The following is a 17,541-nucleotide window of genomic DNA, read 5'->3' as shown; positions in this document are numbered from 1 at the left end:
GTTTTCAGTTTTACAGTTAAAAGCTTTCAGAAAATGTCACATCTAACTTTTTTGCTACAGTTAAAATTTTTTAAAAAATGTCATATCTCAACTCGAATTAAAAACTCAAATCCACGAAGTGAACAAAGCCATAGTACACAGCCAACATAAATTAGAAAAAAAAAGAATTTGTTATTGTTTTCTAAAGCCTCAAGAGTCAACCCTATTTAGCATAGTCCAAACATCAAAAAACCATTGATTTTCCCGACCCTCACACAGAAACTACCCACGATGAACAAAATAGAGTTATTTGGTTCAACAATTTAAATCATAGAGATTTGAATCTTTTTTGTTAAAACTATAGAATTTGAATTGTTTGTGATTTTAATTATAATTTGAACCAATATTTAAAAATGTAAATAAATTATAATTTAAATTAAAAATAAAATATCTCGTCCTCTTCAGAAACCAATGTAATCATGCCTACCTCCTATTTGAACTCACGAAGAAGTTGAATGGAGTTTCAGGATTCCAATCTTTCCAACTTTGGGGTTATTCTTTTGGAACAAAACTCAGAAAAAATTTAAATTCGAATTACAAAGTTCATGTTCTTTTATAAAATTTGAGTTTGAACTCGAATTTGAAGCTAAACTCGAGTTCAAGTTTTTCCTTCAACTCGAGTTCATAAACTCAAACTCAAATTAATGAACAATATTTTTTCTATTCTTAAAAATGTCATAACTTTTTCGTTTTAATTCTGATTGAGATGATTTTTTTCTATACATTCACAACAAAAAGATGAATAAAACCCTACCCATATATCCTATTAAAATTTTTCATCACCATTGAGTTTTTATTAAAATACTATATAAATACAAATTTAAGTTTTGATCAACCCAAACACAAACTCAAAAAGATTCTCAATTCAAATCATAACTTAAATATGCACATCTAAACACAAACTCAAGTTACAACTTCAACTCAAATTATAACTCAAACTCAATTTAAAATCATCACTCAAATTACCTTATCTCAAAAATGTAAAAGAAGTTGAATGGAGTTTCAGGATTCCAATTTTCCCTCTTTGCCTCTCAAGAGTTTGCACACGAGGCTTAAAATTCGGGGGGTTTTTTTCTTTTTTTTTTTTTAACCACAAAATTGATAGCACAGGAAAACAAACACCAATTGCAGTACCACATATTTAATTATATCCTTACCCCATATTAAAATTATTTACGTTCACGTCAGCATTAGATTAACGGCTTTTAACAGAAATGGGTAAAAGTAATAAGGTTGTGCCTTAGGATACTTTTTTAAAATTTAGGGGACAATATATTTTATATAGTTTTAAACATAAAACTCAAAATTTTTTCTTTTTCAGAATTTGATTTTACGTCATTTTTAATAATTACATTTCATCGTGGTTACTCATTAAATATAAAAATTTGATTAAGAATTTAATATTATTAATTATCATAAATTTTTTAGTCAACTGTTCAATTAATTACAACTGTTAGATCATATTTTATAGCTAAAATAATTACACCAATTAATGAATAAATGCTAGAATAACTATTAAAACTATACTCACATTGCATGTATTGATAAGATGATAAGATCAAGCAACCCTTACCAACCAACCTTCGTTATTTTTCATAAACGAAAATATCAGTTACAGATTTACCCATTACTAATAAAGATGTAAATCTCCATTACTCATGTCAAACTAAAGCAATCAATGGCTAAGATTGACTCTGCTTGGATCAAGAAGTGAAACTAATATGGTTATTATCGTAATTTAATATGTCAAGTAAACAAAGTTAAGTTTAAAAAGTGTCTTTGTTATTTTTCTAGTGGCCTTATTATAGTGATATCTCCGTGTTTTACTAATATTATAGTGACACTTTATTGATTGAAATTAATCACAGAAACATGCCTTAGTCTATACTCATTCTTTATTTTTCATAAAAAAAAAAAAAAAAAACTAGTGACACATTACCCATTACTAATTAAGGTGTGAATCTCCGTTACTCAAGTCTAACTAAAGCAATCAATGGCTAAGATTGACTCTGCTTAGGTCAAGAATTGAAATTAATATGGTTATTTTCGTATTTAAATATTTAAAAGTAAGCAAATTTAAGATCAAGAAGTGTCTCTCTTATTTTTCTAGTCGCTTTATTATAGTGACACTTTTTGTGTTTTACGAATATTTCAGTGATATCCTCGTATGAACTCTGTTAAATTTACTTGAGAAATGTCAAAACCACCCTTCATATTATGACTTATTCACTTATTTTGGATTATGTAATTTTTTTCCTCTTATTTTGGATTCGATCTCTATCATTTTCAAATATTACACTTATAAATTGTCCAATAATGTTATTATCAAAAGATGGTTTTTGAAGAACAATGGAACAAGAAAAAACATTTTTTTCATAGATAAAAGAATCTACTATTTGAGTAATTTAATATTAAAGTGTGAAAATCAATTGAACTCATTTTTTTAGTGTTAAGTAAAGGTAAAACTGACATTTTTAACATTATATAGCTTAGAAACATTTTTTTAATATCCAGAGGGGCATTTTTTGGCATCTTTAAAAATTTAACGGTCAAACTAGATTGTCAACTAATGGAGGAGGTGTCAATGTAATTTTTTTTAAGGGTTAAAGGGTGTTAACGTGATTAGTTTTGATTAAGAAAGTGTCACTATAGCATTGATAAAACACATGTGGTGTAAGTGTAATAAGCTCTTTTTTAGTCAATGACATGTGTCTATTGTTTTGATAAGATAAAGTGGTTGTCAATCTAGTTAATCTTAAAAAAAGGAGAAATAAGTAAATAACATTTTTACAAGTATATATTAAATTTTAAAAAATATTTGAAATAAATAATACTAAGTAGCAAATTAACTAAGTTATTTATTTACTTCTACTAAATGATTTTTTACCTAATATATTTGCTACTTACTCTTATAGTCTTATTTAGTTCAAATATTTTTAAATCTTGTTATGTATTTAGTTTAGTTCCGCAAAAAGGTTATTTACTACAATTTTGGGCAAGAAAAACAGATATCATACTTTGCAGGACTTTGTTTTATTGACGGTTTTTTTTTTTTCTTATTTTAACGAAAAATTCTTCACTAGTTAAGAATTTTGTTGAAAATGACAAAAATTAATGATATAGGGATAGCAGCCATCAACGGTGTCCTTTTTCATGAAGAGGAATCATAGATTATATATCCGTTTGGTTTATTGATTAAAATCATGTGATTATAACCATTTTTTATTTACGTGTATTTTTTGTGAGAAAAAATACTGTAGCGAACCATAAATCATGATTCGAATCAGGGAATGAATCCCTCTACCAAACATTACTGTCAATAACTAGTCAATACTTTCATGAAATGGCGATTTTTAATTTCAATGAAATGACTATGTAAGTGACGTACACGAATCAAAGAAATTCTAAATTAGAGTAGATGATGTTAGTTAACACTTTGACATTCTATTTTGTTTTTTTGTTTTTCTAAATGACTTTGACATTCTATTTTTAGTTAAATCATAAACTTACGTATTAATTTTCAAATTGATGAGTTCTGATGTAATAACTAGTCAATAATTTCATATGTTAGATATTTAGAATATAAGAACAAATGACTCTTCTAAGTGTTCTTTTAATAACTAGCCGAAGTTTTTATAAAATTAGGGAACTGAACGTTTTTATTTATTTATTAACTTAGTGGTTTATGATTAATTAACTTAGCAGTTTATTACTTATTAGTTGTAGGTTATCATTGATTAACTCCATGATTCTTTGTTATTAATCAATAGCAATTAGTAATTAACCAAAAACAGTTAGTAATTAATTAATTTTAATCAACAAATTACATTAGTAAATTAATAATATTAACTACTACAGAAAAAATACTATTTTCCTAAAATAAAAAAAAAAAACTCAGTCATTTCTCTAAAAAATAAACATTTCAACCATTTATTAAAAAAATTAGTCAAAAACAGTCATTCACCTAACTTTTCATTGATTTTTAGCAAATTAAAAAATGAAGAATTTTATGGTAGGTTATTATATATATATATATATATATATATATAAAAGTCCACGAGCATGTTTGGTACACAATAATACAGTGTTTGACAATATTAACATATCATATAATTTAATACAAAATTCAGAGTTAAGACAATAAATAGGGTGACATTAATGTGGAAAAAACTATATATTAGAGTGTATTGTACAATTAATCTTAAAATACCATATTAAAAACATATAAAATATATCATAATACTTGAGATCAATGTCGAGGTCAAGTTTAAAGATTAGAGCGATGTTAGGTTTTTAAATTATATTTTGACCTCTTAATTTTGTTCCTTTATTCTAACGATAAATTCTTCACTAATTAAGAATTTTGTTAGGTCAAGTTTTTTTCCTTTATTTTCCATTTATTTTTTCTTTTTTTTATGAAATGGCGATTTTTAATTTCAATGAAATGGCTATGTAATACGTACACGAATGTAAGGATTGTAAATTAGAAAGATGGTGTTGCTTAAAATGACATTCTATTTTTATTAAATCATAAGTTTGCCTATTAATTTTAAACTTGATGAGTTATGATATAACTAGTCAATACTTTTATATGTTGATCTTTGGCAAATCAAAAAATAAGAAAAATTTCGGGATAGATTATAAAAAAAATACCTTACGAATTTAGGATAGAATAATTTTAAATAGTTGAATTGCATAAGAAATATATTAAATTTAAAAGAAAATATAATAATTTAATATGTTTCAATTTCAAATTATATCTTATCACAGGCTCGTATTATATTTATTCATAAGGACATTTCTTCAAACACCAGCGTAAAAATTCTTTAATAACTAAGCGCTTTATTGAAAAAAAGAAAAAAAAAATGACAAAGAAGGGTCATTTTATGGTGTTTTCATGGCATCCGTATCAGTTCATATGTTTAGCATAGTTTTTGCAATTTTAATGTTGAAAGTTTGCAAATAAATCGTTCATGTTATTATAATTTAGACAACTACAAGATTTCAAATCCAAGGTTTTTTATTTTTATTTTTATTTTACATGAAGTCTGAAAATTTTAATATAAAATGTACAAATTATTGGGTGTGTTTGAAGTTGTTTTCATGTTTGTTTTTCACGTTTTCTGAGAAAGAAAAAATGAAAATGGGAGAAAAATGGCGTTTGGTATACTTAAAGACAAAAAATGAAAATGAAAACGATTTTTTAATTTAGTGTAAAATGAGAAAGAAATGAAAAGCGAATTTGAGTTGTTTTTCATTTTTTATTTCCGTTTTCTCCCTTCTCGAGTAGAGAGAGAGAAACATTAATAGATTTTTTTATATTGAGAATAATCTTTTAAAAAAATTATCAAACGCATTTTTATTTTTGATTTCTGTTTGAGATTAAAAACGTTTTTATTTATATTTTCATACAAAAAATAAAATTATTTTAAAACGAATTCCAAACTCATCCATTATATTTTCGACCCGGTACCACATGTCCTTCCCAACTATAAAATTTCCCAAAAACGAAGGGCTTGTTCTTTTAGAGTTTAATTTGAGTATAATTATTGAGTTGAATTTGAGTTATAACTTGAGTTGAACTTGTAACTTCAGTTTGTGTTTGGTTGTGTACATTTGAGTTATGGTTTGAGATAATAATCTTTTTGAGTTTGTGTTTGAGTGAGTCAAAACTTGAATTTGTATTTAGATAGTATTTTAATAAAAACTCAATGCTGATGAAAAATTTTAATAGGGTATATGGGTCGGGTTTTATTCATCTTTTCATTGTCAACGCATAGAAAAAAAAATCATCTCAATCAGAATTAAAACGAAAAAGTTATAGCTTTTTTAAGAATAAAAAAAAGATTGTTCATTAATTTGAGTTCGAGTTTCTGAACTCGAGTTGAAGGGGAAACTTGAACTCGAGTTTTAGTCATAAACTCGAGTTTGAACTCGAGTTTAAACTCGAGTTTAAACTTTAAAAAATATGAACTCAAATAAAGTTGTAACTCGAGTTGCATTTTTTTGAGTTTTTCACTCAAAAGAACAGGCCCGAAATTATGATGGAGCCTAGAATGTTGGCCGCCCGTGCTGTCCTGCTCATAAATTGATGTTGTAATCGGCCTACACGTATATTTAACGAGATTTTTTGAATTAAATAAATATTTATTAATAAGACACTTTTTTTCTCCGGTTAAAACACTTATTTTTTAGGAGCTTTTCTAATTGGAATAGAAAAAATAAATTATCGTTATTTTTTTATTTTTAACTGTTAAATTGTTATTAAAAGTTGTTTATTTTATATATTTTTTTAAAAAAATTATAATGAATATCATATTTTTAAAACTAAATTAAGTATAATATATTTGAAAATTATTTAAAGTACATGGCAATTTGAGTGATAAAATTAATCATTTATCGTATAAATAATTCATTTATGACTAAAAAATAACTTACTTAATAAAAAATATTAAAAATCTTTATTTACGTTGAATTTTTTTTACTAGTCGTAAAAAGAAAATATATATAAAAAATATTTTTACTAACTGTAAATGAATTATTTACACTAAGTGATCTATTTACCTCATAAATTATTATTTATTTTAAATAATTTTAATATAATAAAATTTATTATTTATTTAATTTTATTTTATAAATATACTAATTATTATATTTTTTTATTCTAATGTAATTTTGACACTATTAATGACTTTTAGTAATACTTTCATATAAGAAAAACTCTCTTTTTTTAATTGAAAAAAGATGTTATATTTTTTATTTAGAAAATTTTCTGATACTTTTATTTTTTAATTGTTAAATTTATATAAAAAAAAAATGCATAGATTAGCGCGGTAAACGGGAGAAAGTGGGTTTTTATTTTTGGTAAATACTAAATAGACGTTAGGAAGATGTCACTGGAGATTTTGACATCAGCAGTCAATGGATAACTGCATGTGGACATTGTCGTTTTGACTTCTGAAAATGTCCGTTTGTAACAAAGGAATAATGATTAGTATTAAGGTACAAAAAAAAGGTTCAAAAGTCCGAACTTTTTTTTTTTTTTTTTTTTTTTGGGTCTCTCCTTTTGGCTTTTGTATTGGAAATGGCGGAGACAGAAACCAGAGCAAGAAAAAGCGGTAGTTTGGTTTTTGCCGTTAATGGAGAGAGGTTTGAGCTTTCACCTGTGGATCCTTCAACAACTTTGCTTGAGTTCTTGCGTTGTCAGACTCGCTTCAAGAGTGTTAAGCTCAGCTGCGGTGAAGGTTCTCTCTCTCTCTCTCTCTAAAGGAAACTCACTCTTTGATTGTTGCCTCTTTGTGGGTTGTGCTTGTTTTTCTTGTTTGTTTGCAGTCAGACAATAATTAATCGACCACAAAAGTTGGGTACTTTTTTTTGTTTCTCTCTTTATTGCATGTGGGTTGTGCTGATTTTGGTCGTTTATGTGGTGGATGAGAATAATTAGTTGGACAGAAATAATGGATTCTTGATATGGGTACGTTTTTCTTTGATGTGAAAAAGTGCTACTTTTTATTATATATATATATTTTAATTGCATTCATGTGTTTTCTACTTTTTTATGTTGACTGTGGTTGCTAGGTTCTGGAACTCTTGTAATGTTGTTCTTGAGAAATGTTCTATGTAATTAAGAAAGTTGCTTTTTGACATGTTATCTGGTTTCTGATCAATTTGCTTCCAGAAAGGGTGAAATGCGAATATAATTGAATGGTTATTTGTAGGTTGAGGAAAAAAATGAAAATAAATTAGCTAAGGTTGTGAAACTTGATATTATCATTGTTTAGTTCTTAAGATAACAAACCAGCATTAATGAATTCTAAGCAATCTGCATCAGTAAAATTTAAAAGTGTGATTTTTTGGATACAGATGTTAGTGTAACTAGGAATACTATTCATTCCCTCTTTGGTTTTCCTGGTGACAAATAGAAGAACTAGGATTTTTCATTCTGATGATTCTCCACTTTAAAAATTCTAGGAAAATCAATATTTATATACACACGAACACATAAATATCCTAAAAGAAACAATACTTCACAAGAAAAACATGAAGTACAAAGAACACCATAAAGGAGGACGAGGAGTCACAAAAATCAGAAGATTCCTTTCCAATCCGTGACGAAATTTGACATATTGAAATTACCAAAATCTTAGTCCTTAAACAACCAAATTGCAAGCCAAAGCTCACATTTCGAAGATACAATCTCTTCGAAAATCCTCTTATTTTGTTCTAACGAGATTGCCCAACAGACTCAAAATAGTATAGTTCCAAATCTTTCTCCCTCTCTTATTGAAGCTGCTTAGGGAAAAAGAGACAAACACATCCGAACATCTCAGAGCTAACATGGACACAAGAGGTCTTCTGTGCTGCAATACAACATGAGTATTTAACTTACCAAGAACAAGCAGCCAATTAAACACTTTCACTCTAGTAGGAACATGGGCCTCACATACAAAATAAAATGCTGGAAATTAGAGACATGAGGGGAGTCAACAATTTTGGAGAACAAAGATTTACAAGAGAATATACTTGAATACCCCAAATTATATATCCTCCATTCCACCCGTCCTTCTACTCCCATAACCTTCTTCAACAAAGCTAGCAACTCAAATGCTTGAAATCACTCCCTCTCCCTAGGATTGCTTCTAAAGTGGAGATCCCAAGACACAATACACCCGCGACTCCTGACATTCGTGCTAATAAAAAGAGGAAACTGGAGATGAATGAACATGAGACAATTTAAACAAATATGGGAAGGCTTGGGCAAAGGAAACACTTCGCGCCAAACATCTTCACAAAACCGAATTCTATACCTGTTCCCTTTCTTTTTTCTTTATTTATTTTTTTTTGGATATCCAAAAATCTCCCGACCTCACTTTGTGAGCTCGAGTTTGAAACTAGAGCCTTCTGCCAAACCCTACAATCTTTGGAAGGTAGGAAGCTATGACTTTTGTCGTCTATGTGCCCATGAGATGGTTCGAGCCCCATACCTTGTGAGAGCAAACCAAAGGCTTGACCATTCCAACCAACACCCCACAGGTCGCCCATTCCCAATTTGAGAAAAATATGTGAAGAAAACAAAGGATAACATGAGTAGATTGCAAAAGTTCCTTGATGCCAGTTTTTCTCCTCTTTTTTTAGCATGAGGTGAAACCCTTTCCAAGGATATCAATGTGTTACTCATCCTACTTCCCCCAAACCCCCCAGCAGCAGTTCTCTCCATACCCATACTTACTCTTGACGACTTTGTGCCAAAGTCTCTCTCTCGGTGAAATGGAGTGCCAAAGTCAATTAGACTTCAAAGGAAATCTCCACAACCACTTGGCCCATAAAGGCCATAATTTTTGCTACCAAATTGCCAATCTCCAAACCACCTCTCTTTTGGTATCTCCACTAACTCCCATGCTACTAAGTAATCCCGACCACACTCTTCACTTCCCTCCTGCAAGAAATCTCACATAGCCTTCTCCAATTTCTCCACCACTAATCAAGGCATTTTAAACAAAGACATATAATAGAGTGGTTATTCACCAAGACCGCTCAAATGAGTGTTAGCCTCCCTCCTCTTGACAAAAATGAATTTTTTCCATCCATCCAACCTCTTTTTAACTCTGCAAACAACTGAGTCCCAAAATTCTCCTTTTATAGAATTTCCACCCAATGGCAATCCTAAGTATTTGGTCAATCAACTTCCCATCGAGCACCCAAAAACAGGGAAAATGAATATTATTCTTGAAAAATTAATTGTTTGATGACTTGTTAATATTTTTATTTTGTCTAAATAATGGTTCCAGGTGGTTGTGGTGCTTGTGTTGTGCTGCTATCCAAGTATGACCCGGAGAATGACAAAGTTGAGGATTTTACTGTAAGCTCATGTCTTACGCTCCTCTGCAGTGTAAGTGGATGTTCTATTACAACATCAGAAGGCCTTGGAAACAGCAAAGACGGTTTCCACCCAATCCACCAGAGAATAGCTGATTTCCATGCTTCTCAGTGTGGATTTTGTACTCCAGGAATGTGTGTTTCAATCTTTTCAGCTCTTGTCAATGCTGAAAAAAAAAGTCAGTTGGACCCTCCTCCGGGGTTCTCTAAGCTGACCGTTTATGAAGCTGAAAAAGCTATTGCAGGAAATCTCTGTCGCTGTACTGGGTACCGATCCATTGCTGATGCCTGCAAGAGTTTTGCAACTGATGTTGACATAGAGGATTTGGGGTTCAACTCCTTTTGGAAAAAGGAAGAGAATAGGGAATTAAAGATAAAGAAGTTACCTGTTTATAACTTGAACAATGAGATATGTACATTTCCTGAGTTTTTGAAAGGAGAAATTAGTGCTACCTTGTCTTTGGATTCTAAACCGTCTAGTTGGCTCTCTCCTTCTAATTTGGAGGAGCTAAAAGACCTATTGAAAACTCATGATACTGAAAAATGGAAAAATACAAAATTAGTTGTTGGGAACACGGGGATCGGTTATTACAAAGAAATAGAACACTATGAAAGATACATTAACCTCAAGCACATACCTGAACTCTCAATTATTAGGAAGGATTCAACAGGGTTTGAAGTTGGAGCTGCTGTAACAATCTCCAAAATTATCAAAGCTCTAAAGAAAGACAACCAAGGTGAGTTACTCTCAAGAGGCAAGACTGTATTCGATAAAATTTCCAACTACATGGAAAAAATTGCTTCACCGTTCATCAGAAATACAGCTAGCATAGGGGGGAATTTGGTGATGGCACAAAGAAAACATTTTCCTTCAGATATTGCCACAATACTCCTTGCTACGGATTCCTTGGTAGAGGTGATGACCGGTCCCAGATGTGAAAAGATTTCACTGGAGGAGTTTCTAAAAGGGCCTCCGTTAGATTTTAATAGCCTACTTCTAAGCATTAAAATTCCAAACTGGGAATCAGCTAGAGAGGTTTCTCAGCATGACAATACTGTATTGCTTTTTGAAACCTATCGAGCTGCACCAAGACCCCTGGGAAATGCATTGGCTTATCTGAATGCTGCTTTCTTGGCTCAAGTTTCTCCCAGTGAAACTTGTGATGGAATCATAGTCAATCAGTGTCGGCTAGCTTTTGGTGCTTATGGGACTAAACATGCAATCAGAGCAAAAAGGGTTGAGAAATTTTTAATTGGGAAAGTGCTTAACGTTGAAGTTTTATATGAAGCTACTAAATTAGTAAGATCTACCATTCATCCTGAGGATGGGACTGCAAGTCCAGCTTATAGGAGCAGCTTAGCTGTAGGTTTTCTTTTTGAGTTCTTTGGGCCCTTCATTGATAGAACAGCTGAAACTAAAGATGGTTTATTGCAAAAAAATAAGTATACTCTGTTGGCCAAGGCTTCCAAGGTAGGAGATGATCCAGATCAGATTTGTCATGACAAAATTCCAACTTTATTGTCATCTGGGAAGCAGGTTATTGAACTGAGAAACGAATATTATCCGGTTGGCCAGCCAATTACAAAATCCGGAGCAGCTATCCAAGCTTCTGGTTTGTATGTAGGATTAAATTTGAAACAATACTTTTTGCTTGAGGGTTTACTAATTGCATTAAAGGCTTAGAAGTACAACCATATGAATTAACTTACAAATGTCTTCTTTGCATTTAAAGAAAAAAAAAAAAAAAAAAAGAACTTACATATGTCTTCATTTGTTGTTAGATTGATTACATTTATATTTAGCTTAATATAGTGTGTAAATGACGTATTTCTCTCTCTCTCTTCTCCGAGGAACTTTCTGCAATAACACATTTCAATATCATATTCTGTTTGACGATTTTTAGGTACAGAGCTAGCTTGAATCCTTTTTCCTATATTGAAGTACTTGTTTTCTTCACACCGATCATCTATGCAGGTGAGGCTGTGTTTGTAGATGACATACCTTCGCCAACGAATTGCTTATATGGAGCATTTATTTATAGCACTGAACCTTTTGCACGAGTGAAGAGTATAAAGTTCAAGACTAAAGAACAATCGTATGGCATAGTCAAAGTTGTATCTTTTAGAGACATCCCTCAAGCTGGGGAAAACGTGGGGTCCAAAACCATCTTTGGAACTGAACCTTTGTTTGGTGATGAGCTTACCCAGTGTGCGGGTCAGCCTCTTGCCTTTGTGGTAACTCCCTGCTTCCAGAATATCTTCTAGCCATTTAGTGGCTTCTCTTCCATTGACTGTAAACTTAAATGCAAATTTATGTCTGCCATTGGGGTCTAACATTCTGATCAAAACGACTTTGACAGGTTGCAGATTCACAGAAACACGCAGATGTGGCTGCAAAGTCAGCGGTGGTCGATTACGAAGTGAAAGATCTAGAGCCACCCATTTTAACTGTTGAAGAGGCCGTTAGAAGATCTAGTTTCATTGATGTTCCTCCTTTCCTTTATCCAAAACAGGTTGGTGACATATCAAAAGGAATGGCGGAAGCTGATCACAAGATTATTTCTGCTGAGGTACTTAATCATTTATTTATTTTTCTTCTTTGGTTCAATGTTTTGTATTCAAGTGCTTAGATTTAATCCTCCTCCTAATATCGACATCAATCATGTATACTATATATGCGCGCGTGCGCACGTACACAAGTCAAAAGAACTTAGACGGTACTAGAAAATAGTAATCAAGTGCTTTTATTTCCTACTAATTCATCATCCATGTAGAGCTATTCTCCATCATATGGTATAATGTGCTTTCATTTTTCATGACATTCAGCTCAAACTTGGTTCACAATACTATTTTTACATGGAGACACAAGCTGCTCTTGCTTTACCAGATGAAGACAACTGCGTGGTGGTTTATAGCTCAATCCAGTGTCCTGAATATGCGCACAGTGTTATTGCAAAATGTTTGGGTATACCTCAACATAATGTTCGTGTTATCACAAGAAGGGTTGGAGGTGGCTTTGGTGGAAAGGCCATAAGGGCAATGCCGGTAGGTATTTAGTTCGAAAAACCTTTTAGTTTTCTAAATTCAAAGTTTAAGATTAAAAGTTAGAAAAATTTGATGACCTGCCCATGCTTGCACAGTTTTGTTCTTGGGTTTTACTTATCCCAAAAGGCCTCATACATCAGATCACAATTTCCTTGCCTGTGAACCTTCACTTATAACCTTCACCAGGCGATGGGGGGCCTGCTTAGTTTATCTTTTCTTGCCTTATCTCACCTTGCCACTCCCTTGCTTTTGGTGGGTTCGATTCAAAGGATTATAGCTGTGACAACTATGCAGATGAATACAGTTCTTTCTTACCATAGAGAAAAACTAAGAATTATTTTTCTTTTGGGAAGACATTGTCTTACTCTAAGGACAAGTTTTCAGTTACATTTGATGAGTTCATTGTTCTCTTTAGTTGAAAGGATAAGCCAACTGCTTAATGATTTTCATATAAGTAGATTCTCTTGGAAGAAGATAATTGTGTGTTTTCTACACATTGTGTACTAACTGACAATAGTGAGTAGAGAATTTGAAGTCCTGAAAATGTGTTCACAGCATAGGGATAATCTTAATTACATGAATTCTATTAGCCTAATTCCATATTCCTCTCTGTTCTGAAATTTATTAATATATATCTAACCTGAATTATTCCAAGGCATAGATAATTTGTTGTCTGTAAGATCTTATGGTTACTCCCTCTGTCTCTCTCATCAATCCTTTTTTAGATTTATTTTGGAGTGTTTACAGTCGTACGAATCTCTATTACTTTCATTTCTTACCCTCAAAAGGCCATGAGAAAAATTTCACCCATAGAAAAATGTTACATGTACATTACTTGGAAAATATTTGATAATCCTCTCTCATGTGTGCCATCTCTCTCTCCCTCTCTCTGTGCTAAGGTGATTTTCTATATTTTATCAAAATGTAAGAGTCATTTGTTGCTTCCATGATGATTCAGGTTGCAACAGCGTGTGCACTTGCAGCATATAAATTACACCGCCCTGTCAGGATATATGTCAATCGGAAGACTGATATGATAATGGCAGGTGGAAGGCATCCTATGAAAATAACTTACAGTGTTGGATTCAAGTCAGATGGGAAGATTACAGCTCTACAACTAGAAATATTGATCAATGCAGGATTTACTGCGGATATTAGTCCAGTCATGCCATCAAATATGTTAGGTGTGCTTAAGAAGTATGACTGGGGCGCTCTCTCCTTTGACATAAAGGTATGCAAAACAAATCATTCGAGTAAGTCTGCGATGCGGGGGCCCGGAGAAGTACAGGCTTCGTATATTGCTGAAGCTATAATCGAACATGTCGCATCTTTCCTCTCAATGGAAGTAGATTCTGTTAGATACAGAAATCTACACACGTACAACAGCCTTAGATTTTTTTATGAGGATAGTGCAGGAGAAGCTCCGGAGTATACTTTGCCTTCCATATGGGACAAGTTGGCTATGTCTTCTAGCTTAAACCAAAGGGTTCAAAAGGTAAAAGAGTTTAATGTGTGTAATAGATGGCGGAAAAGAGGCATATCAAGAGTACCAATTCTGCATGAAGTGATGCTGAGAGCAACTCCGGGGAAAGTAAGCATTCTGTCGGATGGATCTGTGTGCGTTGAAGTTGGGGGGATTGAGCTGGGCCAGGGGCTTTGGACGAAGGTGAAACAGATGACCGCTTTTGCTCTCAGTCCACTCGTTTGCAATGGAACTGAACACCTCTTGGATAAAGTACGCGTCATACAGGCCGATACGTTGAGCATGATTCAAGGGGGATTTACTGCTGGGAGCACTACATCCGAGGCAAGCTGCGCAGCAGTCAGACTGTGCTGCAATATCCTAGTTGAGAGGTTATCTCCTCTTAAGGAAAGTTTGCAGAGGCAAATGGGATCTGTCACATGGGAAATGCTTATTGCTCAGGTATCTATTTGGATTTTACTGTTTATTTATCTGGTAATGATCAGAAGACTTGTACAAGTTATCCTTCTAACTTATGGAGTGACGAGTCTCAATCATAGCACATGTTCACTAGTACTTAGGCTGTGGAATTTATTTTTGGTTTATATTTCCGAACTCATCCTGCTTTTTGACTATGTGTTGTTCTTCAGGTGCTTGAAAAGAACTACACGAGAAATTTTCAATCCCTGACCAAATCTGAAAACTGAATATGATGCGTCTTTTTCCATCTCTCATGCAGGGCTACTTGCAATCTGTTAACTTATCAGCAAGTTCATATTATGTCCCCGATATTTCTTCTATGCGATACATAAATTATGGCGCAGCAGTGAGTGAGGCAAGTCTTTCTGACTGGCATTGTTTCATTGCCACATTTTGCTAAATTCTTTCTATCAAAGCTATGTCCATAAATGGGTGGCTAGAATTATCTTATCAAAAATAGTTTATTTTCTGAATTAGTCACATCTATCTCATCACAGGTAGAGGTAAATCTTCTGACTGGGGAAACCACAATTTTGCGAGTCGATATTATCTATGACTGTGGGCAAAGTCTTAACCCTGCTGTGGATCTAGGACAGGTGAGCTCGATGTCATATGCATAATTTAGATAAGCATTCCAGTGATATCTCCTCGGAAGTAGAAGTGTTATGGCAGGATGATTTCATACCCTTATTCTGTGTAAAACAAGTATCAGTCCACAATCTATATGTCGTTGCAGCAAGTATAAAAGATTTTACTGCAAGAAGAACTCTTGCAGAACTGCCACAAGATTTCGACCCTGGGTGAACTTTTTGTTTCATTCACCGGTATGCGCGATTGAGGTATTTAATATAAACTGGTTCTGGTTGGTTCTTGCAGATTGAAGGAGCTTTTGTACAAGGAATCGGGTTTTTCATGCTTGAAGAGTACCTGACAAATTCAGATGGATTAGTGATCTCTGAAGGTACATGGACGTACAAGATTCCCACATTGGACACCATACCAAAACAGTTCAATGTTGAAGTAATGAACAGTGGACACCACAAAGATCGTGTTCTCTCTTCAAAAGGTAATGTCTTTTCCATCAAGTGAACTTCTTTGATATATGGTAGCACCAGCCTAGAATATCTCTAGGTAACTCAAATACAACTCTTGCTGAAAAATAGTTGAAAGAAGTCAATAAGTTCAGAATATTAATTTGTTTTCTGGTTTGACTGCGTTGGAGTTGAAGTGGGAAAACAAGTATATATTGCCATATATATTACTGGGATAATGACAATAACCTTCCATGCGTTTATACACCATGTGTTTTTAAAAATGCTAAGCTTATTCCTCGTGTTTTCTAATCACACAGTTTATTGCCGGATTTTGTCAAAATTAACTATGTGAAAAGACTTTTTGCCTTGTATAAAAGAAACCATGCATTTAATTTTGAGCACAACAACTTTGTCTGGTATCGGAAAAATAAAACTTTCCAAAAATAGAAAAAAAAATATTAATTACCCCAGAAATGCCAAAAAAATGGATGATCAAAGTTAGTGTCTTCGGGGTTTCTCTCAGAGAACAATCATTTCTTCTATTGAGGGAATTGTATGTTTTTGTTTAGTTAATTTTGACTAAAATTTTTGAAAACACAAGGTATATCTTGCATACCAATTGAATACAAGTAAGGTTTTTGTTAATTATCCTTAGATTAAACGAGAAAACCAAATAATGTTGTAGCTATAGCATTACAAGTGAACAACTCAGTAAGAGTTCCCTTGGTACTAGTATATTATATTTGATGGATCTCTGTCAAGAAGCAAAAACTGAAACATGTTGTTGTACAGCTTCTGGTGAGCCGCCATTGCTGCTAGCAAGTTCCGTTCATTGTGCTACAAGGGCGGCCATCAAAGAAGCAAGAAAACAGCTTCATTCGTGGAGCAGTGTCGACGAATCGAATTCGATGTTCAAATTGGATGTTCCTGCTACTATGCCGGTTGTAAAGGAGCTTTGTGGGCTAGACATGGTGGAGAAGTACTTGGAATGGACTATAGGCAGAAAGTGAAAAGATTCTTAGACTGGAAGGGATAAAAGAGAAACTGCAGATGAATGTTTATACACAGTTCAAACCGTACACGTCTTGAAAATCAAGCTTCAACAATTACTTAATAAAATTTATTTGATCACTAGTTCTGCTTTATATATAAAAAAGGTACTATAAACAAACGTAGTGGCCGTTCTTGTAAAATGTGATATCTAAACTATCTTAGAACCGTCAAAAGCATTACAGGAAAATAATAAAGTTATATTCTTAATCTTAGCAATAATAATAATAATAATGATAATAAAGTTATATCTTTCCAAGTGAATACAGTTTCCCTTTACGCTAACAATATTCTTAAGAGATGTCATTTGTATTATGGATTGTTTTATATAATTTATGCAATAAGAATAGAAAAGCAGTGATTAACCAAAATTAATACTTAATCAAGAAAAACAGTAGTAAGTATTACGAGTTTTATTGCTTAATTAATTTCACTATTATTTGCTTGTTTCGAAAGTAATTACTTTTTCATTGAATGTCTGTACGTAAAGATTCTTTATGCAAACTTATATGTAATGATTTTTTTTAACTAATAAATTATACAGTAATATGACCA

General features: G+C 32.4%; 1 protein-coding gene across 1 annotated transcript; it reads left to right on the top strand.

Annotated features, from left to right (window-relative positions):
• Positions 1 to 7,103: 7,103 nt before the first annotated feature.
• On the top strand, positions 7,104 to 17,037 carry LOC21392691 (indole-3-acetaldehyde oxidase). Its single transcript, XM_024166605.1, has 10 exons — positions 7,104 to 7,283; positions 9,828 to 11,528; positions 11,891 to 12,150; positions 12,276 to 12,485; positions 12,742 to 12,960; positions 13,919 to 14,884; positions 15,162 to 15,257; positions 15,400 to 15,498; positions 15,779 to 15,968; positions 16,729 to 17,037. Exons 1-10 carry the CDS (start codon positions 7,124 to 7,126, stop codon positions 16,944 to 16,946), a joined length of 4,119 nt encoding a protein of 1,372 aa, XP_024022373.1. The 5' UTR covers positions 7,104 to 7,123; the 3' UTR covers positions 16,947 to 17,037.
• The last annotated feature ends 504 nt before the right edge of the window (positions 17,038 to 17,541 follow it).

This window comes from Morus notabilis, unplaced genomic scaffold, assembly GCF_000414095.1.
Source record: "Morus notabilis unplaced genomic scaffold, ASM41409v2 Scaffold1604, whole genome shotgun sequence".
Taxonomy (NCBI): domain Eukaryota; kingdom Viridiplantae; phylum Streptophyta; class Magnoliopsida; order Rosales; family Moraceae; genus Morus; species Morus notabilis.
This window is presented reverse-complemented; position numbering and strand designations above follow the sequence as displayed.

Coding starts and splice junctions, on each gene's coding strand:
- LOC21392691 (XM_024166605.1), top strand. CDS start 7,124: ATGGCGGAGACAGAAACCAGAGCAAGAAAAAGCGGTAGTTTGGTTTTT. Junction 11,529..11,890: donor AGCAGCTATCCAAGCTTCTG/GTTTGTATGTAG, acceptor TCATCTATGCAG/GTGAGGCTGTGTTTGTAGAT. Junction 12,486..12,741: donor ACAAGATTATTTCTGCTGAG/GTACTTAATCAT, acceptor CATGACATTCAG/CTCAAACTTGGTTCACAATA.